This window comes from Cyphomyrmex costatus, unplaced genomic scaffold (genome assembly GCF_001594065.2).
Source record: "Cyphomyrmex costatus isolate MS0001 unplaced genomic scaffold, Ccosl1.0 scaffold337, whole genome shotgun sequence".
Taxonomy (NCBI): domain Eukaryota; kingdom Metazoa; phylum Arthropoda; class Insecta; order Hymenoptera; family Formicidae; genus Cyphomyrmex; species Cyphomyrmex costatus.
Genome location: NW_017277525.1, coordinates 469474 through 495937, shown reverse-complemented (window position 1 = coordinate 495937; position 26464 = coordinate 469474). Strand labels below are relative to the sequence as shown.

Here is a 26464-nt window from a genome sequence, read left to right as displayed (position 1 = left end):
ACGAACCTTCGTAGCGCGTTTCCGCGTTCGACGTCTCGCCAATGTTTGGAGAAAAATAAGAATAATAGAGAGAAGCAGAAAGAACAAAGATGAGAAAAGGAGAATGACCACGGCGCGAGATGCATCGGAAGCCCCGGCGAGATCGCGTAGCTTCTCCACTCACTGCTACTCAAGTACTCACAGTACTCACCATACGTGCTCCATCATAGCCGCAAATCGGCGATTCGGGCGATTGTCAGGTGCGCGTTTGCGTATCTCTCCATCAGCCGTATGCGCGCTACTCTCTGTCTCTGCTCCAATTTGTATGTGTTGTGCGTGATGTGACTCGAGTGTAATATCCACCATGAGATGTACGAGAATTTCTGCGGGTGAAAAAGAATAAGAAAGAAACATTTGCACGAAGCGAAGAGAGTGTAAAAAAGAAGGAAAGTGAGAGAGATAGAGAGAGAGAAGCGACATGGCGCCCCCCGACAGATCGCCTCGCCCTAACTCCGGTCTCAGCCTCTCCGTGCTAGGTGAGTACTTTAATTTGCACTTTGCATTGTCTATTTTTTCATCGTGACAAGCACTCGTTATTTTTCTTTCGACATAGTCGCAGAATCATTTCGCGCGATTGATTTTCTGAAAATTTAATCTTTTTTTTTTTTTTTAAAGTAAATTTTCCACATATATATTAAACTTGGGTGTGAACGGATTAAAATTTATTCGTTCAAAATACATATGGAATTGCAATAGATTTCATATTCCAGTCCTGTGTTCTAAAAATTGCAATATATTATAGTATTATTTCAATTACATATCGTATGACAGCTCTAACAAAATAAAAGAAACTGCTAGAAATAAACCTTTCTGTTAGCATTAGAGTTAATTAATAAAATACATTAGTGGTATTATTGATATTCTCAACATTCGCAAGAAAATTTATTATCGAGAAAAAGAGGGAGAGAGAGAGAGAGAGAGAGAGAGAGAGAGAGAGAGAGAGAGAGAGAGAGAGAGAGAAAGAGAGAGAAACTCTATGCATTGGATTCGCAGGTCAGTGGGTTGTCGCGTCGCGTCCGCATCGCCTTGTCTCGCTACGCGTCACTCGAGCCCCGGTGTCACCGCGGCTCGATTTATCGCGTCCGTCAATCTACGAAGGCTGACCTCTCATCGAGTCTCGGGTTACCTACCTACCTATCTACCTATCCACGTATCTATCGGCCACGTTACCCTAGCATGCAGGCGCGCGCATTACAACGCGCGTGCATGCAACACGCCGCGCTCTTTGCTCTGCCAACGTCTGTCTCGTCATCTCTTTCCTGTCAGTATACGCCAGCCAACCATCTCTTTTGCATTGTGAAACATATTATTCCTTCTGTAGAGACCCAAAATATATACGACATCACAAATCACACACAAGCGCGCGCGCAGGTGCGAATACATATATATGTATGAAATATGTAGAGAAAGAGAGAGAGAGAGAGAGAGAGAGAGAGAGAGAGAGAGAGAGAGAGAGAGAGAGAGAGAGAGAGAGAGAGAATGTCTACTCATCGTGCACGGTTCAATCGCGTTGATTCTGTGACACTTAAATCGCGTGCTGTCACACATTAATTATTAGAGACGCGATGAAACTTTCTTATACACGCATGCTATGGTTTTGATAACAACATTATGTAAGATCTGATTAATGTTTTTTATATGAAAATTATTACACGCAATGCTTCTAAAATGATAGATTTATCTCTCTAGGAAGGACAGTAGTACTTCAAAAAGTAACTTGATAATGTAAGTTTAATTTATGACTAATTGTAAGTAATTAATCCGTTATCAAGCGTTAGTACATCTCATCCTATTATGGAATAATAGTAATCTTTAATTTTAGCTTAAACGCTACAAGATTCAACTTGATGTTGAATAAAAAGTGCAAATTAAAACCGCGGGAAATTGACGTGTATTACTATACCTATATTCGAAATACTTATATGTTTAAGGTGTTCTCTCGAATGGAACACTTCCGTTTTCATGTTCATGTATATTCACGTATGTATATATACGCGTGTATATTTGTCTGTAGTGAACTGGTTTTAATCGCAATAAATTATTTCGAAAGGTTAATCAGGTTTGTCACCATATGCCACGCTTAGAACTCTTCTACATTAAAATTCAATCGAAAATGAGCCAGATATTGACATGATTTTATAGAAACTATAAGGATGAGTTAAATGTGATTTGTCACAAAGGATATGTTGAATTAGGTGTACGCAAATATATTCATAAATGTAAAAAGATGTAAATTTTGCGTATTATACATAGAAATAAATAAATGTTTTACGTGAAATCAAGAATTTATTACGTCGAAAATTTAAAATACAGAATGTAAAATAGTATAACGGTATATAATTTATAAAATGGTATGAAATAGAATAGAATATATATAATTTAGAATCTTAAGTTTTAAAATTAACGCATTTATACATCATTACGATATAATTCCAATGACTAAAGTGACACTGTCGATAGTTTTTGAAAAGAAAACTTTTTTCCCAAAGAAAAAGAAAGATGACGCTTTTTATTGCATTGTCCGTTCGAAACAATTATTTTCTTCTTGATGCATTATCGAGTTTGACGCGATGCAATTACTCTGAGAGGAGGAAGAAAGGTAGAAAGGGAAAATGCATTTGCTCGATATTCACTTAGTTGTATTTAGCCGATTGTGTTAGACCGTACAGAGGCACGCGTCGATGGTCGACGCGCAGATAAGACGCCGTTATTACTATCGGAAGACGGAATTAACTTCAGAGCGAAGCCAAGAAAAGCCTTCTTGAGATTCGACATGCTTTCAATTATCACCGATATCGCACTGACGCCGCATCGGAACTGTTATTGCTTCACTTTATTTGCACCCAGGAACAATTTTTACGATCCTTATAAATGTAATAGAATGAGAAATATAGATGGTATTTCAATTTTGAAATATAACTTGACGTGTATCGCGAACAGACGGATTTATTAATTATATGAAGCAAATACACGCACTGGAATTTCATTCTTTTCGTTTGGTCTAATATAGATATTGTGAAAGAAGAATTTTATACAACCACCCTAACAATTACATTACGTATATCGTTTTTGTTATTTGAATGATAAGAGAGAAGACATCCCCTGCAGATCAAAGAATGTAATTAGAATAAATCTATCGACAGTTTAAAAAAATTCTAATTTGCAAACTTACATATAAATATGTATTAAAACGAAATTAATAATAGATCTAATAGAACTTGGCGTAATAATTTTATTACTCATACGCAAAATAAGTCCTTAGAAAGAATCTTTCTCGCGCAATTCTAACGCGTTTGTTGAATATGGAAAACTACATATTATATCCACTAATATCTCACGACAACTTGCAATACGTTACAAATCGTTACGAAATGTACACACCTGTAACGCGCACCTTGCCCTGAATACAACAGCGTCTAACTTTCTCTATCACTTGCATCTAAAACTTACACATCTATATATCTCACATCGAATATATTTACAAATTTTAATTATTATGTCAATCTCTGTAATATATAATATATATATATACATAAACAAATTATAAATAATTATAATCGATGCACATGTATCAATGCTTGTATCAATATATGCATTTAAAATTACGATATATTTTGTGCGATATATTTTTAAATAAATGTACGTGTGTGCGTGTGTTATCATCTATTTCAAACATATTTTCTATTATGATGAAAACCACAACCATACATCGATAACACATCGATAAGTAGGTCAGTTGAAATAGTTCGTTCAAGAGGTGCACCTCAAGAAGCAACGTGGCTTGTGAAAAAGGGATTTGAATTTACTAACGCTTCAACATGATTCATGACGTACTTATAATTGTACTCTTGTCACGCATTACATCTTCGCAAAACACATATATACCTGTTTACGCACTTCGTCAGGATGCAGAGTCTCTTTCAACCTGTAACGCTGACACGAACATACAACATCTGATTATGTAGCCGAGTCTTCATGATTGACGAATCTCCTTTCGTAAAAGAGATTCTTGAATACTCCGTGAATACATTATTTGAACTTTACGTATACGCGAAGTAAGTATTGAAAGAGGTATATCGCGCGGTGATCTCACAGTATTAATTGTGTGACTCACTTTCTCATCGCATCGAAGACTTCACTTTCTGGACCAATCAGAAATTTATAAAATGTTTTCTTTTTAACGCACACAAATCTTATACGTAATATATATTTTATATAACATAGATCTTCCTGTGTAATGTGTAAAGAAGGATATTGAACATGTGATGTTATTTAAACTATTCAAATAGTGATAAATAAATTAGACGAAATTGCCCGATTTTTAATTCCATTCCTTAAATATCTAAAGACCGAATTTTCATATTAATTGAAAGTGCATTCTATTATATTTGTGTACATTTTCTTCTCTTAAGACTTTAGAATGATATCTGTTAATAATAATCAATATTTAACAAATATATCAATTAAAAATATAATTTCTAAAAATAAAGACTGAATAGTCAATGGATTTATAACTTATTAATAGATACAAATTTAAAATTTCTAATCTGAGACAAGCAAAAATTTTCTTTCGTATAATTTACGAAATATTACGACGTAGTATTGCAAATCTATACGTACTGTGGGCGGTTGTCTCGTATGTGAGAAATACGTAGAATAGCGAGGCGGCGACCAGCAGTCTTACGATCAATGGATCGTGTCACGTCTCGCTATCCATTCTGAGAATCAAGAACCTGTATAACCACTGTATCCATAGACCTACACACATATATATATTTGATATTTACTTCTTATTGATTTTTTATATCGATAGAAATTGAATACTATTACAATTTATTTAAAATCTCGGTCTGTTCCTTACTCAAATTCCGCATTGAGCAGAATTGTGTCAATTGTGTGAACCGTGAAAGGAGAAAGTGGAGCACAATCACATATGTTGCACAACGACACATTTCTTAACGTATATGATAAAAGATGATGATAATGACACTGAGCTCATATTTAGTAATATAGATTTAAACATTGTTTGTAAAATAATTGTTGTTCATACTTTTTAGAATATAATCTTGATTTAAAATAATGCAGACACCGATATCGATATTATCATCTTATTTATCGAAATGTCAACCTATTTATCAAAATGATATCGGCGTTTAGAATATTATTTTCTAGAAACAAGTACGTAATTGTATCGAAAGAATCCGAAATAAGCTAGCTTATCATCCGATTGGAATAAAACAATGGACAGTGGGAGCTGTATAATGCACTGACTGAATCATGAAAAAAAAAGAGATTTTACAAATTATTGACACACACAAAAATAACCAGCAAACAGCGATCAAAATTAACGATGATTTAATCTGTTTAAATATATTTAGTTGATGATTTCAGTGCATATAATATATATTCAGAAATTTTCCTTCCTTAAAAGTAAAGCTAATAAAAAGAATTTATGGAAAAACGAATAATAAAAAATGAAGTATATAATTATTGCCTTTTATTACTAACAATTTTATTCAATTTGCAAGCTTCGTGATTTGTGTTTGTTGCGAAAATCGCATTTATTTAGAAACTGCATTTAAGGCGGGTCTACATACGTAATATGACGCCGTTATCTAAATTAATATTTGCGTCCATATTCGTGGAAGCCACGTGCAAACGTTAAATGTATAAATATTTATAATCCAGGCGACAGATAAGCTTGAAAATTTGTTAAAGCTATATTATGTTATTTGAGAAGAGAGAAGAGATAATCTCGCGTCTATGAAGAAAAGAATAATTTTTTAGTACAGTTATGTATGTAAAGATGTTTTGCGTTACAAAATACATTGATAATTATAACAGCAAGATGTCAAGTTATGTCGCAATTTTCTGATATAAAAAGGAGCGCGGCTAAATGATAAGCACAAGCATTTTTTTCTTTATTTAGTCTATCACGAGGCATGAGATCCATAGATGTCTGTTATCTAATATATCTTATCAGCGACGGCGTCGTCGTAATGACGAATCATATTACGTTTTGTAGAAACAAATTAGGTAAATTCCAATCTCATCAGTGCGTTGCGATGAAAGATAATCTAGCAAGCTCTGGACATTGATCAATTTTCCATTAGATTAATTTCATTAAACTTTTCGATTCTTACTTTCTCTTAGTTCTAGACTTCACACTTATTGGTGCAAAAAAGTAACACAGAATTATATTTGTTTATGTTAATTTTAAATTTTAAAATGTTGTTGAACGTTTATAATCTTCTTTTAAGAAACGCTATGATTTATTGTTAGTGCAGGTATCGCAATATTTCATAGCCTCCCGGTATATCGAAGTTACCGACAGGATTTAAATACAGCAGAACTGTAGGCGAGCACCTCGGTAGAGTAACTTTCTCTCACTTTTCTGAGCACCGAATAACGATTAATACACGTGACTCGTCGAAACCGAAACGACGACCAGATATAACTACCGTTCTCCATTCGGTGACCTCCATCTTTTATTGTTTTTATATTATTATTCAAATTTATTAGTCTCGTTTTCTGTTTTTCATTTTGTTTTTTTTTTAATTTTACAGGAGTCAAGATACCTTGCATTTTTTCCTAGTACCATTAAATACGAGATCGACATTTCAAATTCACGGGAATATTATCGGTAGGAAATAAGGAAGTTAATAAATTATAACGTATTACTATTATATATAATCGATAAATCATATTTTTTGTCTTGTAAATTTAAACATGTGTTAAAAGAAAAGCAAAGGTGGCATGAATTTTAATTGTGCTGAAATATTGTTTTTGTTAAACGAGAAAACGCGATGGTTTATGGTTCGGTATATTGATTCGGGTCATCTATATGGGAACGTGTGAAGAACGGAAGTGGAGGACAGAGAAGCTGACCGCAGATCAGTCAACAGGTGGTCTCTGGTTGGTCTGGATGCCGTTTTGCTCCGTTCCACTTGGTTTTCCCGCTTGGCGAACGGACTTGAATCGCCCCCGTTTTCGTTACATCGAGGTCGAGACACGTCGTGTTTCGTCGTCATTTTGAAAGAAACGGGTGAATGAATTCTCATTTAGACAATATTGTTCAACACAATTGTACAAAAAACTTGGCCCATTTATATATGGTAAGGGTTTTAGGCCACGCCTTTAGTCATCAATCATATATAATTTTGTAGATAATAATGGTTATATTAAAAAAAATAAGTTTAGATCCGAAAGTAATTCTGACCTGCTAATAATGCTATTTTATTTGATGGCTCATCACTCAAGTTGTCCAATACGACAAATATCTTACTACTATACGTAGAAGGTATCCGTATGTCATTAGAAAACTATTTAGCGTATCCTAGGCGCCAAAAGATCAACATAATAACACAGCAGTCCATAATATTCTTGAATAGCATCTTTTTCTTTACTATTACGTTTTGCTAGACATAGTGTTTTATTAACATGTCTAAACTATATTCGAGCAAGAAGTATTGGAGTAACAATATCGATATTATAATTAACGAAATCTTTAGTTCCTATATGACAGCTTGGACGTATAAAAAAGTCTTTAGAAGAGAGTATAAATAATAAAAACAAAGAGAATTTTGGGAGTTACGTTCAACTGTAGAATAAAAAAATCGTAAGATAATTGAAAGCGTGAAAGCACAGATAATAAAATGAAGAATGAACATTCAGAATGGACAAGACAGAACTATTTTTGGCGGAGGTTTGAGATCTAAACTTACTTTTTCTTGAATACTATCATCATTATCTACAAAATTATGTATGATTGATAACTGGATGCTAAAATAGGCGAAATTCGTACCGCGGATTCTTAAGAATATTTAATGGCGCGAGATGCCCGTACAAAAGTTACAGGCTATGCCGTGTTAAATATTTACGGTAGTTTTATTGTCGTTCCGCAGAATTGTTTATGCCGCATCGTGAGAGATCGCGTTTCACTGGCGTTAGCAAAACGAATCGATCCAGTTTAACGATAATGCGATACCGAAAGGAAGCAACTTTTTACGCACGATTTAAAGTTACCGTTCTTTTTATTTAAACTGATTGTGAAATAATCGATTAAGAGCACAGCTGTATTAATGAGAAAAGAATGATATATATGTAGCACGTTGATATTTAAAACTAAACCAGTAGAACTAAAGAAATATATAAACTGAAAAAAAAAAGATCGGCTGAATATGACATAGATAGCATTTTTAATTGACTGTAACAGCCAATTTTTAATTGCGGCAGCCAATCTTTTCTTTTAGTATATTACTTAAAGCTAATATAAAATAAAACAATAATATATAATATGTCACGTACACGAGGATGTGTGACGTACAAGAAGATTTAAACATACAAAAATTAATCTATATAATAGATAATAATAAAATATAAATAATCTCGTATTGCACAGTGTGTGCGAGTCAATCTAACAGATTAGATATCGCGAGACGATCCTGTCCATTAGATGTCGGATTGGTATCTGTCGACTGTGGGGATCGAGGCGAGCGATCGACGTGAGACGACGCACAATGTGAATAGTGGAAACTGGATCCTACGACTGAGACGTGTGAGTCAGTAAAGTCTTCCGATGAGAAAACGAGAAGCGAGGTTTCTGCGACGCGCACCACGCGCACCAGACTCAGTGCGTTGACCCAGCTTACGGTAACCCAGGCGATCCTCCGCGTCGCGCCGCGCCGCTCCGCGCCGCGTCGCGCGGAGTTGCACCTGCCTCACGCGGAGTTACCGGCACGAGAGAGGTCGTGCGACTTCCTCTTTTTATTCTCCTCTCATCTTCTTTTCCATTTCCCTGTTTGCCGCACTTGATCCGTCGAAAGGATGAATTTAATTTTCACACATTTATCTCTCTTTCGGTCCCCCTGTTCTTCGGATGTCTGCCGCATCTTCATTTATGACAATCACGATTTTTCCCGCATTCGGCTAGCTCTTTTCAAATTAATTGACGCTCGATCGCGAGCGCGATCTAACATATAATACAAATACTGAATGTATTCAGCGAAACGAACGCAAGTGCATGCGAAGAAATTCTCACGGTCTTTAAATCTTAATCGAGCGAATAGAATATCGTTCGTGAAGCAGTTAAAAAAGGTCACGATCGAGAGGAGCGGGCGCGCGAAATTTCTTGACCTTACTTTCTACAATAGAATGTTTCGTTATATACAATGGTGCCTTCGGATTCGCGTTACTGATCGATTTATTTCCGCGTGATCAACAAGCATGCTATGTGAGAGAACATGACTTTCTTCACTAACCGACATACTAAATTTTATTTGATTTATTGTCAGCGGATGAGTCTATAACTATCGAATCTGGAAATAGCCGTCGGCCTTTAAAGTCGCACGTTGATTTTGACTCGCGCGAGATATTCTTGTCGAAATTACATTTCAACTTTTTGCTATCGAACATATTTTCTTGTTTTTTATACTTAACGCTTATTTTATATCTTGATATCTTGAAGGATGGAAGGTTTAAATTGGATTGTTGAATAAAATACAATTCTACCATTTCCGAGAAAGGAAGAGAGAGAGAGAGAGAGAGAGAGAGAGAGAGAGAGAGAGAGAGAGAGAAAGGCGTTTATCAATATTTTAGTTAAGATCTCTAATTGTAAGATTAAAGCGGTGAGAGAAAATGAGATGAAAAAGTGGCATATAATAAAATAAAAAAAAATAATATTTACAATGTAAGATAATGAAGGCAAAGATTATGATGATAAAATTTAATACATAAGATAGTGATAAACGGAGATAACAATTATTACAACATAAGACAAAATGAACGCAAAGTTAGAGAAATAACTATAATAGTAATAGAAATAATTATAATAGTAAAAATAAAAATAGTAACTATAAGATAGAGAGATAACAAACTAAATTTAAAATTGAAGAAGAGAGAGAGAGAGAGAGAGAGAGAGAGAGAGAGAGAGACAAACAAAGAATTATATCAAGGAAAATAAAAATAAAATGTGCTCTTCGCAGACTTGGCGCAGATACGAGCGTTGGTCGAATCGACGGGGATGCTGGGTGGATCTACGTGCCCATCCTGCGAGATGCCGTTTGACAAGGGCAAGAAGCGTCGCCTGATTGATTCCTGCGGTCATGAACGCTGCTACTCCTGTTTATTTCGCAGCGAGATCTGTCCACTCTGCCTGCGTGGCTACGGACTCAATGACGACGACGACGGGTTGGAAGAGCTATCTCTTAGGAACGTTTCCTCGGTTCCACTGTCCACCTTCGCGCCTACGGATGGTTGGCTCGATGAGTCATCGACGGTGAATTCTCTCTGTGGCAGCCCCAGGTTGCGCTCGAAGATCACCACGAGAGCTAATCTGCCGTCGCAAGTTCTACACGTAAGCTTTTTGCCGCGAAGGAGAAAAACAAAAAAAAAAACGTTAAATTGTTGCTTTTCCTTCTCATCTTCAATGTATCGTACTCTTGAATATGCGAAATAATTAAATAACGGTATACGTTTGTATTATGCCTTTAAAAAAAAAACCAATAAATGCCAAAAGAAGAAGCAGTTTTTTTAACGTTATTTCTTCATTTATTATTATTAATAATATAAATTATATCGATCGCATAAATCCACACAATATCTCGCGCGATTTTGCTCATCTATATTTGTTACTTCGTTTTCAGCGAGGCGAGGCAGAAAATCTCTCGTTGATAACAGTAGCCAAGAACTTAAAAAGTAAGGCTTCGCCACTTCCAGTTTCTTCTATTTTTCAAGATCGACCGAAACTCAAAATGTCGCAAAGTACGTCAAAACATATAATCGAATGTAGTTTTTACATCAAAATGCAATGAAGATTAAAAACGTAAAATCGATGTCGTAGGCTGTCCCACGCCACCAAATCAACGAAGAAGATTTTTCCTCAACCCAAAAGTGCTCAGAAGTTCCTTTGCTGTCCAGAGATCTTCGAGACACACGGCATCCTCACCCGAACCGATCATAAATGATAATCCTTCCGCTTTATCAGGTACTTTTTTTTTTACTATTAAATCAACTCCGTATTGTTGCTTAATCGCATTTCTCTCAAAGAAAAAATTTCGAGACTCGAGTCATGTGAAGTATCTTGATAATATCAAAATTGCACGCATACATATATAGTTTGGACTACGTCCTTGGAAGGAAAAACGAGATGGCCCGGTGTCGTTTTGGGAAAAATCAAGTCTCTGTGGAGTAATAGTCAAGGCACGGCTAACGACGGGTTGAATCAGCTCATCAGTTCGACGAATAAAATTGCAGGCAGGAAGAGTTTTTAAAATCCGATGTTGTATCGCTATCGTTTGAGATGCTTGGAGTTTGCGAGAATGAACATAAAAGTATAAAAACTATCTCGCGCGCGAGTATAAGCTCACGATTTTTGTACATGTCCTGTTCTAAGAAGAAATAACTCCCTTTTGATAACACCGCTCTTTCGTAGTGTTTGGTTTTAGAAGCATGACATGTAATTTGTAATTATTTTTTATTTTATTATTATTACGAATTGCTTTTATCAGAATTATGTTGCTGTTCAACTGGGCGCATTTTTTATTATTATTATTATATTACTGGTTTCCAAATTAAATACGCATTTCAAATTGATTGAAATTCCATTTTTATAAGAAGTATTATTAAAGAATTATAGAATAGATTGAAAACTTTTAAATAGATTCAAATAGATAAGAGATATATGACATACCTCAATGGATGTGCTATTCTTAAAATTCTTTGTTATTTGTATTATCTATAATTAATATGCTTGGATATAGCATTTGATTTCTCACATTTTGCAATGTTTAATATGTTGTATTACAACGACACGTTTAGACGGACGGAATAAAAATTTACCAACATAGAATGTTTACAAGTGATAACCACACAATTAGCGTTTGCGACATTGCAAAACTTTTGATAGTAGTTTATTTCAATTTAAAATGATATTTTTTATTATAATATATTCGCCTAAGCGTGTCTTACTATTAGTAAAGTGTGATTTTCGTTTTGCCCGTCAATTAACTTTTAGATACACCGCACGAAGCACTTGCAGTATTGGTCAGCACTGTCTGGATTTGTAGATTCTATGTCAGTCTATTTATATTTATATATCGCCTAATTAACTTTTCTCTTTCGCAGACGATGAGGGCGGTTGCGTGAAACCGTTATCTTCGAAAACCAGAAAATCGTCACAATCGGATTTGTACATGCGATTGGGTTTGCTATTGGGATCCAATCGAGCAAACGCGAGCGTGGAATCAAGCGCGTGTCCTTCGCGAACTCCTATACAAGGACATGATAGCTCTGCAGCCTCCTTCAGTAGCCTGACTAGCTTCGAAACGCAGACATTGGCATCAACGAATACAAGCCCAGTGTCAACTTTGACGGGCACATCGAGTGAAGCAGAGGCCGCGGCGGCACTGCGATGTCCTGTCAAGCCGAAAACCAAGGTCAAAGGCAAGACTAAGTCTTGCAGAGACTGCGATAGTGCTGGTAGCCTGGCATCCATTTCCACATCGTTATCTGCATCCACATCAATGTCCATGTCTATGTCCGTGTCAGTATCAGGTCTCTCGAACGGTAGTTCCAGTCCACTCGTGCCTAGAAGACATTCTGTCAATACCACACAAGTGGGTCAAACTGACGAGTTCGGCCAATTTAAAAACAGACGGACTTGTGTCCGAAGATCGGCGAGAACCGGCAACGCTAAAAATTCAATGGATGCGAAATGTAATATTTGTTCTTTAACCACTCGAATTCAAATATGCAACATATTTGCGAATGCATACATGATATCCATATATCTGTTCATTTTAGTACGTTTCGTTCAGCATCATAGTTCAACAACGCAATTAAACCTGAAGCCATTATTCTTCGAGGTGCCTTTATTAGAAGAAGATCCTCTTTTCGCAGGACGACAGTGGTTGTTACACGAATTAGAATCCGTGATCAATGGCTCCAGTCCTGGCATTTTGATTTCCGGATCGCCAGGCACGGGAAAAACTGCACTCGTTTTACAATTAGTGGAACATAGTTGTTTTGGAAGAAGAAGAGAACAGTCAAAATCTGCAGAAGTGAGTGAGGAATGCGACGAGAGAGAGAAGCAGAATACTAACGCTACTTTACGAGCCAACATTCGGCATACTAACGAAAAGGTGCGATTATCAGCGTTTATATTACAATTTCGAACTTTACGAAAAAGATGTATATCAATTATATCGAATTATAGGTGCGCGAATTAGCATCACATGTTGTGGCTTATCACTTTTGTCAAGCTGATAATAACAGTACCTGCCTAGTCCCAGATTTAATTCACTCGTTAGCGGCACAACTTTGCCAGGCTCCTCAATTGATCTCATATAGGGAATACCTCTTATCTGAGCCTCATCTTCAAGGCTCATTGTCACAAAGGGAATGTACGGTTGACCCAGATCTCGCGCTTTCGAGAGGTATTATTGAACCGCTTTTGACTCTGAAGAAAGCCAATAGATTGCCAGCTTCGAATATGGTAGGTGAAACAAAATAGCTACAATTGTTTTTTTCACTGACGAATAAACATATTAACATAAACGTTACACTGTCGCAGACGTTATTCGATACACTTTGTTTCCAGGTAATATTGATTGATGCCTTTTGCGAAGCGGAGTATCACAGACCGGACAGAGGTGACACTATAGCTTCTTTCCTAACGAGGCATGCACCTAACATTCCCAGTTGGTTAAAAATCGTTTGCACGGTCAGGACACAGTTGCTGGATTGCGCAAAGCAATTACCATATACAAGAATCTCGTTAGACAAGACTGCGAACGATACGATCAGTAATAGCATCGCGAAGGATTTATCTGATTACGTCGGTTATAGATTAGCGCAAAGTCCTTCCATCCAATCGAATGTAACTGCGTCGGTAAACGGCAAGGCAGAATCATCGTGTAGTGCGAATCAGACAAGATTCTCTTCACATTTGCTCGCTCTAGCCAGAGGTAGTTTTCTCTTCGCTAAGCTGACGCTCGATCTTATTGAGAGCGGACATTTAGTCGCTAAATCTGCGAGTTACAAGGTACGTGCAATCATATTCTTTATCTTTATTTTAACTATAATCGTAATTATATTGACAGTACTATAAAGGGAATGGAATTAATAACAAGAGAGGATATTTTACCTCGTAGGTATTACCAGTTTCTCTCGCGCAGATCTTTCAATTACATTTTAACTTGAGATTTCCTACGGCGGCATCATTCGACAAAGTACAACCTCTTCTGGCTGTTTGTCTGGCAGCTCTGTATCCACTGACTCTACCTGAAATTTTCTATTCCATCAATTCATTAAATATAGATCATTTTGTTTCATGGGATGATTTTTTACAGAGATTTAAGGCAAGTATATTAAATATATTAAATGATGTAATATATATATATAGCGCTGTAACTGTGTTTGTGTGTGTTTCCAAAGTGGATTATTATAATAAGTATAATATGTAAATTGATCACTCTTTTTTTCTCTCTGTCTCTGTTTTTATGCTACACAGTGCAAAAACAAAGTAAGTTGCAAAAACAATATAATTTAATAACGATAATATACAATTGGATTTATCAAAAATAATTAAATAAATAAACGCGTGCGCGAATATTTATCTTGAATTAATAAATGTCCTTACATATATAATATTTGAAGACACATGATTACTTGTTAACATGTGTATAATTTGATAGTCGCAGACTTCATGATATGTTACATAAATGTTATTTCAACTCTCTTAATGTATAATATATTCATCAACTTATATGTAATAATATTGTTTTTCCTTATCAGATGCTCTCTGGTTTTCTTGTGAAACGCTTGGACAATACATACATGTTTTTCCATCCATCGTTCAGGGAATGGTTGATGAGAAGAGATGAAGGAGAATCAACAAAATTCCTGTGTGACTACAGACTTGGTCATGCAGCAATAGCATTCAGACTATCTCGCCTTCAAGCACCATTAGATGGTGACAAAGCTTTAGAATTAGGTCACCATGTGTTAAAGGCACACGTTTATAGAGGTGTAGCTCCATGCTGGCCTTCGCGCGATTTACAAGTATGTTTACAATCAACATAAGATAGTAATCGAGCGTAATGTAGAAGCATAACTTAATCGAGCTCCATTCATCTTCAGGCAATTTGGCTGACTCTATCGACCGAATGCATCTCCTCAGCATTGTGCACGCTTCGAAATATTTATAGTCCAAATGTAAAAGTATCGCGATTACTCCTGCTGGCAGGTGCATCACCGAATCACATTACCGAGTATTTAGGTAACGCACCGGTTCTATGCATGTACGCGCACGAAGGTTCCGTCGAGATGGTGTCCCTTCTTCTTGAGTTTGGTGCCGACGTCGAATTGACTAATAGCCAAGGTTGTACCGCGCTATCACTGGCAGCTGCCCGGGGACATTGTGACGTTGTCAGAAGGTATGTGTATATTATATGTATAAATAATATACAATATATATATATATATATATATATATACATATATGGTTTATTTAACATAATGATATATTTACTGGCTATATTGAATAGAATTCAAATGTTTATTTATTGTTATATCTGTATGTAACAGATTAGCCGCCGCTGGAGCCTCATTAGGACATGTAGATATGGCCGGCCAATGTTCTTTGGTGCATGCGGCAAGACACGGAAGATTATCCGTGGTTGGATATCTTCTTGCTTGCGACTGGATATCACCCAGTGAAAGTAAAGCAGAAAACGGCATTTTAGAAATAAGTAGAGAAGAAGCCGCTCAACAAGCCGTTGTCGCGGCTGCGTCACAAGGTCATGAAGCGGTTGTAGAATATCTTTTGGATATGGCAGAGGTGATCATAGATCGTCCCGATACATTGATAGGCGAGACTGCTCTAACGATCTCCGCTGCAAATGGTTCGACTGCGACGGTTTCCGCGCTTTTAGCTCGCGGTGCTAATCCTCTAGTTGTAAACACGAAAGGCCTTTCTCCTCTCATGCTCGCCGCCAGGGAGGGACATTGGGGTACCGCTGAACGACTTTTACAAGGTTTGTTTTTTCTTTTTCAATATAATTTGAAATTGTCATCAAATCATTATGTATTCGATTATATATAAAAACGGTATATGATTGTTATATTTCGTAGGAAATTTATCCAGCAGTATGGATACAGTATCGGACGAAACTATATCGCTTCTGGAACAACGTGATCTCGCTGGTCGTACTGCTTTAATGTTAGCCGCATGTGAAGGTCATATTAATCTACTTGAGCTATTCCTCGATAAAGGAGCCATTTTAAAAACGAAAGACAAGGAGGGACTCACTGCTCTCAGTTGGGCTTGCGTCAGGGGACGCATAACTGCCGTACAAATGTTGCTCGATCGCGGTTCTGATGTCAATACAAATGACAACTCTGGTAGAACGCCTTTGGATTTAGCTGCATTCCAGGTAAACTTTTCTCTCGTATGCACAACCCATGTTATCATGTATTACTTTCGCAATCTGATGTTTACCAAAATAATTATACAGGGTAATCCAAAGCTAGTACAGCTGTTACTCGAGAAGGGAGCCGCGGTGGAACATGTTGATCTCCACGGTATGCGACCTCTGGACCGAGCTATCGGTTGTCGTAATATACCAGTAGTCCAATGCTTCTTGCGTCGTGGTGCTAAACTGGGTCCTGCTACATGGGCTATGGCAGCAGGAAAACCAGACGTCTTAATAATTCTACTAAATAAACTTTTGGAAGATGGCAATGTTTTATATCGGAAGAATAGACTGAAAGAAGCATCGCATCGATACACATATGCTCTTAGAAAATTCCCAGCTTCGCCAGAAGAAGATTGCCAAGGACAGGAACAAAGTCATATGATGCTTCAAACTTTTACACAACTTCATATGAACTTTCTTCTAAATCTGAGCCGATGCAAACGCAAGATGAACGTTAGTAATCTAGTTTTTTAGATGATACGTTGACCTAATTGTTCACAATGATAAATTTATACTACTTTTACGAATAATAACGTGATTCTTTGACAGGAATGTACCGAAGCTATTGAACTCGCTAACGAAGCTCTCAGTATCCGACTCATTTCTTATGAAGCGTTCTACGCTAGAGCTAAAGCGCACGTAGACCTAGGCATGTTCGAAGATGCTCTATTGGACGTTCAGGAAGCTCTTCAAAATGCACCAGTTCACAACAGACAAGATCGTAGAGTGCTTACAACTTTGAAAGATGAGATTGTCTGTCGAATGAATGATACTGGGACCAACAAAGAACACGATGATTATATCGCTAAATCTCGTCTTCGGGCATCAGTGAATACTCTTACTGAATTGTAATGATATTTGGTTAGAAAACAGAGTCAAATAAATTAAAATTATACCTATTTAAATTTAAATACATAGTAATAATAATGATAATTTATAACAATGTCATCACGAATTCATAACACGAAGGCCAAATTTAATAAACGGTCAAATTTTACTCAAGATTGAACTACATTGAAATTCAAAATGCTAATATTAAAAATATTAGCAATACTAAAAATATAATTATTGAATGATTCGCGGTATTTTTTAATAAATTATTCGTAACTTGCTTTTTAATTATTGATGTTTTGTAATGTTTTGATGCACACGAGCGTGTGTAAGAATTTTTTTATATGCTTATATATTTATATGTATGTATGTATATATGTATGTATACACATATACAAACATATATACATGTGATCTTTTATTATTCCAGAGTATAGTAATTGGTTTTAGATCATTCTAATTTAAACTATTTAATTGTGTTCTTATCAGTATTTTATATTTTTATAAATAGAATTATCGCACAATACACACATATGTATACATATATACATATATATATGTGTATTTATGTATATATATTCATTAATGTATTAAACGCATAATTATAAATTAAATACATGAAACATTTTTCATTTTTCATTATATACATATAATCACAAAAATTTTTACCCCGGATAGAAAAATCAAGTTCGTTAAGCCAAGAAAAGGATTCTCCTTTTGATATTTAATCTTGCAACAATATTTATTATGCTTGCATCTTGCCAAACATTATATGAAATGATAATCACCGAAATAACAGAACAGATATTTAATCAGTTTAAAATCAATTTTTTCCCAGCGTATATATGTATATTTGCGTTAGACATTATCTTTAAATGTCACAATTATTAGCAGAAATAAATAACATTGCAATATTGAAAAATAAATAATTCTTAACTAATTTTGTATGTTTGCATGTGTGTATGAGAGAGAGAGAGAAAGAGAGAGAGAGAAAACTTAACGGGCACTATATTGTACATATGTATTGATCAAAATATTGAAATGTGCTTTTACACTTGAAGAAATATTCTTTACATAAGATTATAATTCACAAAATACATAATGCTCATATTTAACGAATTTGTTCGAATAGCGAATAGGTCCGCATAGACATTATGTGCGTTCCAAACATAATTAGGGACACAACTATATGTTAAATGTTATTGACTCCGTAACAAACAATGGTGTCAAATAAACTAACTTTTTATTAATATGTATTTTTTACTTTTTGATATTTTGCTAAGATAGTTTAACTATAATTATACAGAGTTTTAGATTATTGTTAATACAGCAGACACCCGAGTTAATTAAACGCGTATGTATTGCAATATGGAAACCACCTTTTTTCTTCCACGATATTATAATTTTAAGAAAGTAAAATAATACAACAATATAAAATTAAAAAATGTCACCTAATACAGATTATTATTATTGCAGTATCATCATTATTATTATTATTATTATAACTGTTATTATTATTATTACTATAGATATAAAGCAGCTTCAAATTAAATCTTAATAAAAAATTATTAATAACTCAAAGTGTAGTATGACCGCGATAATAATATAAATACGATCGATTTTTGCATCGACATCTAAGATTTAAATCACGAAATTTGGTCTCAAATGCCAGACGCGAATTCGCTGACTAATGATTAAAGTTACAGTAAGTACACTTCATTCAATTAGGTACATGATAAACTTAATTAAGTAAGATGACCATCTTCAAAATACAAAAAATGTGTACTTCAATTTTTGTTATTTTTAAGAGTGTTATATCTTTTTCATATCCATATGACGAAAAAGTGGTATATGACGATATACCACTATAACATTATTAATAATGATAGCAAAAGTTAAAGTACATTTTTTTATATATTGATAGCAAAAGTTAAAGTACATTTTTTTTGTACATTTTAAAGATGGCCATCTTATTTTAAGTTTACCCTAAATGTTATGTTTAATATACACATACAATATGTATCACTTAAAAAATAATAACACAAAAACTTAATGCCATATGTACACTCCATGTAGGAGGAATACTATAAATGATGTAGGAGATATTATATTTTTTCACTTTTTTGCACTTAATTAATGTATTTAAAATACAGAAAAAATATATATTTGACATATACATAGTAGAAAATAATTTATCCAATTACATATGGAATATTTTTATCTATGTCACTTATACAATATTAACATCTTTAATATTATCTTGTGTGTGTGATTTTTACATTTATTATATCTTTTTAAAAGACAAACATATTCTTTACACAAGTAAACTACTATAATTGCAGTACAAAGAGTTACAAAGAACTTGAAAATTAAATATATAATTTTTTTTCGGTTAAAGTGGTTTATATTTTATATTATTATATATATATATGTACATACACTGAAAAAAAATTTATTAAAAGTGATTAATTTTTTTTCAGTATATATGTCAAGGTATTCGGAAATTCAAAGATAATCTTACCGCAGCGTGAAACTTCGTGAAAATTAAGTAATAAAAGTGCAAGTAGTGTGCATTTTTATTACTTAATTTTTTACGCTACAGTAAGATTATCCTTGAATTTCTGGACATCTTGATATATATGAGTACATGCATAAAAATAATGTGCACCATTCTACCTCAAAAATTAACAATTCAAAAGAGAAAAAGAGAGAAAGAGAGAAAGAGTTTTTGTGCAGGATTTAAAATACAAGACATAATTCTGTTTTCATGTTATGCAGTTGTAATGCTTTGTAATGAAATTTATAATATCTATTTCTTTTGTTTAACCATATAAACTTGAGGAAATTCATTTTTAATAAATTATGCAACAGAGATTTTTATGTAATAACATATACTATATACGTATATTAATATGCAGCTGTATACGTATAGTATAAATGTGGACTTAAGTATAGATTGTAATACTATATAACTGCTAGTCTCTCAAAAAAGACCTTATAGATAAAGTAAATAAAAAACTACTATAAGATAATAATATTGATATTATGTATAGTAATAATCAAATCGAACAAACAATTAACAATGAAAATATCTAAAAATGACAAAATCATATTACAAAATATAAATAGAATAATTTAAAAAAATAATATTTAGGGAAAGTGAATATTTTTTCCAGGCCTTTTATCGGAAAATTTATATATGGAAAATACAACGTAAACGCATTAAGGACAAAAAGTTTCATAAGGATTATACCTCATAATATCAAACATATCATTTTACCAAAAATTCTTAATTATGATATTGCTATATCTTAATATACATTTCAAAGATGATAAATTTTGTGAAATTGATATTCAAGTTACATTTGCCAGATCGCTGATGATACAGTAAAGAAATTCAGGCAGGTCGCTAACAACGAATAGCGACGATTTGAATATAGATACATACTGCGCTTAAACACGATTTTAACAGCATGACTTTAAAGATATTTATTATTAGAGCAATCAGATGAGTACTACTGGCCTTTATACGTATCTTTATTTTGGTAACCTTGGACGTATCCGGATGTGTCTGGTATATCCTTTCGACCTGATATGCCTTTACCTTTGCCTGCTTCGTCGAAACGTTGTTTGTGGGAGCCGGTATATTTGCTGACATCGGTAAGTCTGTCAACTGTCGACGCTGCTTTTCCAGCCTATAATTCAAAATGAGTAAATCAGAGATTATGTGTGCAAATTGCATGAAAAGGCGCTGTTAATTCATACATATCGCGATAAATCACACGATAAAATATAATTTATATATGATGACATAGATCGCGATCGAGTCAACGAATAAAAGGAAGATGAATTTATACAATTAAATTTATTACATTTTGTAACGCTAGGAAAAGAAAGAGAGAGAGAACGTAAAATTGAATAAATAAATTTTATAGTATAAACACGTACTCCGCTAGCGCCCCCAGAAAATCCAGGTGGCCCACAATTAGCCATCTTCTTCTTTATTTCCGCTAATTCCACTTTTTTACTTTTAGCCAATTCTTCAAGAAACGTTTTGTACTGCTCGATACCAAGCTTTGTGGATCTGTAAAAAGAAAAAAGATATAAGAATAAATTTTCCAGATAGAGTTCATCAGGAAAAGAAATTTATTAAGATAACAGACTTGAAGAACATTTTTTAAAGATATACTTGTGCTTTTTGAAGTAAATTCCCGTGTCAGTGGTAGTAATTTTCTTTCCATCGATCACCTTCGCTTGCTTCATCCATTTGTCACTTTGACTTAACGTAATCAGCTTACCATCGCTCTTTGGATCACCGAATTTGGAGAACGCTTTGAAACTCGCTAAAAAGCTACCTGGTTCAGTGCTACCAGGACTACTCGGTGTCGAACTCGTTGAACCATCTTCTATCTTCAAATTTGTTACCTCATTCGCAACCGAAGTCGTTACATCGTTGAGAGTCTCGTGTTTCTCGGTATCAGTATCACTCTTCTCCGCTTGCATTGTAATCACTGAAACGAAAATTTAGTAGGTATCTGTACTCAATCAAGTGCGTTAGTTATTCAATTTAAAAGCGGCATTTACGTTGCTATTTATGCATATTCATACATATTTTATTTGCGATGGTTAAAAAACAGTTAATTAAAATTGAAACTATTTTATTACTCGCGACCTTTCACAATTTAAATAATACAGTTAGTCTGTTGAAAAAAATTAAGGCTACCTACTTTTTCTAAAACAACTATAAAAGATATATACTATTTGTCTCGTCTATCGCTAGACGATATAATCGATGCACAGACAGTCCAACTGTTGCATTTTCATTCATTATACACAAGTTCTTTCTCTGGCTTACCACCGATATAAGTACTGACATGAATGACATATATCGGGATTGAATACCTTGAGTCACGATATATTCTTTTCCACGAACGGTAGTTTTTATATTAGTAATATATATGATAAAGTTGTTGTTATACGTTGCTAAAACTGTCATGATAAGATTTGATCGCGTATTTTCAATTAAATTTTTGTTTACTTTACTTAATTAAATGTCAATTATCAGTATAGCTATATCTTTACTATATGCAATTATATAATCATTCACAATTAAAAGTCTTACCTATATCAGAAAATCATCACGAGTCGATAATAACGGAAATTAACATCTTATAACATCCTTAAATATATATAGCAAAAGTGATAACTCAATACGTTGCACTACATCGTATTATGTATTTATTACGCATATTCTTAAATGCAAAATAAATATAATACGTAAATGTAACGTACCGAATTATTACTTTTGTTATTATAATAACAAAATGTATAATAGTTATTTGATATTTCTCTCTACATTACGATTCTACATACAATTAGCAGTTAAAGTTGCAATAATTACTAGATCTTAGGACGAAAAATTTTTATTATTGTCGAAAACGAAATTCCGTTAAGTGTATTTATGCAATTTGTTGAAACATTGTATTCGTGCAGTTTTAAATATGTGTAATATCGCGAGCATGGTGGAAAATGTGTCTAGGTCTCTACAGTCTATAAACGGTATAGACAAAGCGATAAACGCGGATGAAGTGAAAAACGTGAAAGATGTGCGCGTGAATGTATGTCGAAATAACAGAGCGTGGTATGCGCGAAACGCTACAAGCATAATATGTTATTTCACGGTTATAAATAGAGATTACGATATGTCGCGCGCGTTAACGTAATTAGCGTGATCGGTGCCGGTCGGTGTAGCGCCGATGACACGAGTAACAGCATTGCTATCACAGGTGTCAAACAAACAAACTCTGCGACGCGTCTATATGAATATCGTCCTCTACCAGCGATTACTATTTTTTTTTTTTTCCGTTGGAATTATTTTAATTGCCATTATTCGTATATATATATAGCTATAAACAGTAGTGCACATTATTGTCTCTTAGCTAGATCGGCCGAAAAAATCGACTCACCGGATCTATTATCGGGGAGAAACAACGATGTGAACGATGACGTCCCGTGAGGTTTAGCGTTTCTAGGTCAGTGTGCGCGTAGGTATTAATTCCGTCGCGGCGCGGACTGCACGAACGCGGGCGGGACGCTGCGGGTGAGATGCGGGATGTTCCGACGGCACTGACAGCGAGGAAGCCTTACGGCGTTATTATTCGCGCCGTTTCGTCGACGGTACGACTTGATGATCGCCGCGTTCGCAAGCGTCACAATCGTCTAACGAAGCACCTGACCGCACCTCGCGAAAAAACGCACAACTCCGCGAGGCAGACGTATGCAACACGGATACAGATTGCGTAGAGAACTCGTGCGCGTCGCGATGTGGTCAGGCGCGCATGTATTCTATCGATCTTCTCGTCCTAGGGAGCACGCAGTCACCCTTGCCCATGCCTCCCGCATATTCGAAATTGCATCACCGGTCGGATGGGCCACGCTAGCTGTCATCTCTCCTGCCAAAACGGAGAAATTAAAAAGATTCCGCCCCGCGCGCCACTTCATCATCAACACGTAATTCATCACGCTTGATCACGCATACAGAGAAACGTGCGAACGTATAACATATAAATTTTAATTCGGTACGTTTTTCATTATTTGACTATTTCGCTTCCTGTTGCACGATGCGGTGAAAATATCATTGAATCTTTAATGAAGACGATAATCTGGAGTGTTTTTAAATGCCTCGGAATGCGATATGTATATATAAGTTAATGTATGTATAAGTTTTAATGTATATATAAGTTATCCGTGGACCGGGATGATTTCGTCATTCGTATATAAAGTCATTCCTTGATTTATACGTTATAAAGTCGGAGCAATGTATACGATCCTCTTGCTAATTTATGTCACAACTTTGTTTAATTAGAAATCTTCATAAATATGTAGCTTCAGCGTATACATATAAACGCAGCGTCACGTTCGACAGTCGTTTCTGCTTCTGTGATCCACCATAATTTCACCGTTTTAACATATCCGTTTTTGTCCTTATCTTCCGCTAGTCTTCCGCTAGGAATACACACGACACTCGCAATTATAGCTATTTATATATTCGCAGTTGCAAAATAATAGAATTTATTCATATTTCCATCACGCAGTGAGTCGCACACATCATATACACGTAACTTGGAAATGTGTTACAAATTTTATATTTCTAAAACGATTGCAATTAAAACAATGAAAGAAGTTGGGGATGTAACGTCGGATTGATGGGAATTTATTCTATTTTGAGTAAAGTTGTTCACGTTTGATTATATATCTGTTATCTTCACTTTTGTTTGACTACATTTTCAAATCTTTACCTGACAATAAAATAGCTCCTTATATAAATAATAAATGCGTAATATTATTAAATGATAAACTTTTATCAGCCGGTACAAGTCTCACTCATTTCCGTGAATCTGGCTAGAACGAAACTGAGAGCAAGACAGACCAAGACTAAATCGACACAACCTACTACCGTGAATAGTATCCCCACCTAAACAAATATACATCTTCCTAGGCGCAATTTTTAAATTCATAGTCATATAGTGCAAAGAATAGCCCGAAAATTATTGTTATCCACTTTTTTATGGTGAGATTTCTTAGAGACTAAAAACTGAAGTTTCCTTTTTTTTTGTTCCTTTGCCTATAGAAAGGTTTCTTTCTTTTCTGCCTAAGTAAAAAACTTATTGTAATTTTTTTTATTATATGTGTAAATTTTTATTTTAAGCAGTAACTTTTTAGATAATATAGGTTTAAATATGCCAATTACAAACTATGTTTGGATGATTACATAGTCATGTCAATGAGTCACGCATACGGTAGTAATATATTAGTAACCGCTGATGAGCACACATTTCAGAGTGTTTACTAAATTCACAGGTGATCTAAACTATATATATATATAAACATATATAATAATATACAGATTTACAAATAACTTTTTTACTTAATTTTTCGAAAACTTTTTGTAGTATTTTGAGTCGCAAATATTTTGGGACTGCCTGTATATTTCGAATAAAATTATCCCTAAAAAGAACATTAATTTTGAAATATAGTCTAAATGATACACATAGACTATTCAATTTTTAAAAAATTAAATCATTTTTATCTGTTCTTCACTCTCAACTTTTGTAATTTTTTTATATTTCATAATGCAATAAATTAATTAAGTTAAAATTAGAATTAAATTAAAATCAGACTATTACGTACACCGCCCTTGGAATAGAGAAAATCTATTGTATACGATTATCTCATTGCGTATGAAACTATAGTCTGTCGACTATATATATTGATCTTTAACGACATTAATTGGCAACCACCATCGTATATACCGGTGCGGTGTTCATTGGCAATAGCAGCGCAAATTTCAATTTCAATTTTCAATCTTAATAATCTTTCGTCTTTTTTTTAGAATACTGGGGATATTATAGCCAAATCAAGATATGTATGAGTTATAAAGTAGCGCAAATGATCGCTCGTTAAAAAAAAGATTATATATGTATAATATTACATTTTTTCTTCAAAAGAGATAAAATTAAAAAATTAAAGATTACAATATTATATATCATATGTGTGTGTAATATTATAATGTATATAATATATTATATAATATATATTTCCACAAAATGTACTTTTTTATCTTAAAAATACGAAATTTATATCCTCCTCATTATTTTTCAATTTTTCTTCTTAATTCGTTCTATATATACATACATATATAGAATAAACTTAGATAAAATGGCCATTCTTTATAATGCAGAAAACATAATTTAATTTTTGTTGTCTGTAACGCAAGTAGTGCGTTATATCCTTCCCACAGGCGGAAGTTATTTTTTGCATTTTAAAAATGGCCACACGCACACATCTTATCCAAGTTTACCTTTCGAATGGAGATTATACAAATACAACTCAATTAGCATACAATATTTAAAAAATATTTTTTAAATATTTATTTAATGTAAAAATATTAAATAAATGTTTAAAAATTGTTTTTTAAATATTGTGTGCTAATTGGAAAGAGGAAGAAAACACACACAACCACATATATATATATATATGTGTATGTATATATGTATGAGCGCGCATTAATTATTACATGCATTAAGTGCATATTTTATACTTAATTATATGTATAAATT

At 34.3% G+C, this 26464-nt stretch overlaps 2 protein-coding genes across 3 annotated transcripts; one reads left to right on the top strand and one right to left on the bottom strand.

The window, feature by feature from the left end:
* The first annotated feature begins 127 nt into the window (after positions 1–127).
* Positions 128–17401, top strand: rols (zinc-RING finger and ankyrin repeat domain-containing protein rolling pebbles). Its single transcript, XM_018542618.1, has 16 exons — positions 128–515; positions 10023–10393; positions 10683–10800; positions 10880–11023; positions 11155–11292; positions 12163–12753; positions 12841–13178; positions 13253–13531; positions 13637–14080; positions 14190–14396; positions 14833–15099; positions 15178–15473; positions 15625–16073; positions 16171–16472; positions 16554–16967; positions 17064–17401. Exons 1-16 carry the CDS (start codon positions 458–460, stop codon positions 17364–17366), a joined length of 4719 nt encoding a protein of 1572 aa, XP_018398120.1. The 5' UTR covers positions 128–457; the 3' UTR covers positions 17367–17401.
* Positions 17402–20798: 3397 nt separating this feature from the next.
* Positions 20799–24880, bottom strand: ringer (tubulin polymerization-promoting protein ringmaker). 2 transcript variants are annotated; one of them, XM_018542610.1, is made up of 4 exons: positions 24644–24880; positions 21535–21856; positions 21294–21429; positions 20799–21040 (listed from the first exon to the last, which is right to left on the bottom strand). In XM_018542610.1, the coding sequence occupies exons 2-4, from the start codon at positions 21846–21848 to the stop codon at positions 20861–20863; spliced, it is 630 nt and encodes a 209-aa protein (XP_018398112.1). In that variant the 5' UTR covers positions 21849–21856; positions 24644–24880; the 3' UTR covers positions 20799–20860. The 2 variants fall into 2 exon arrangements, with proteins under 2 accessions (XP_018398112.1, XP_018398111.1); XM_018542609.1 differs by lacking the exon at positions 24644–24880 and adding an exon at positions 23312–23854.
* Between the last annotated feature and the right edge of the window lie 1584 nt (positions 24881–26464).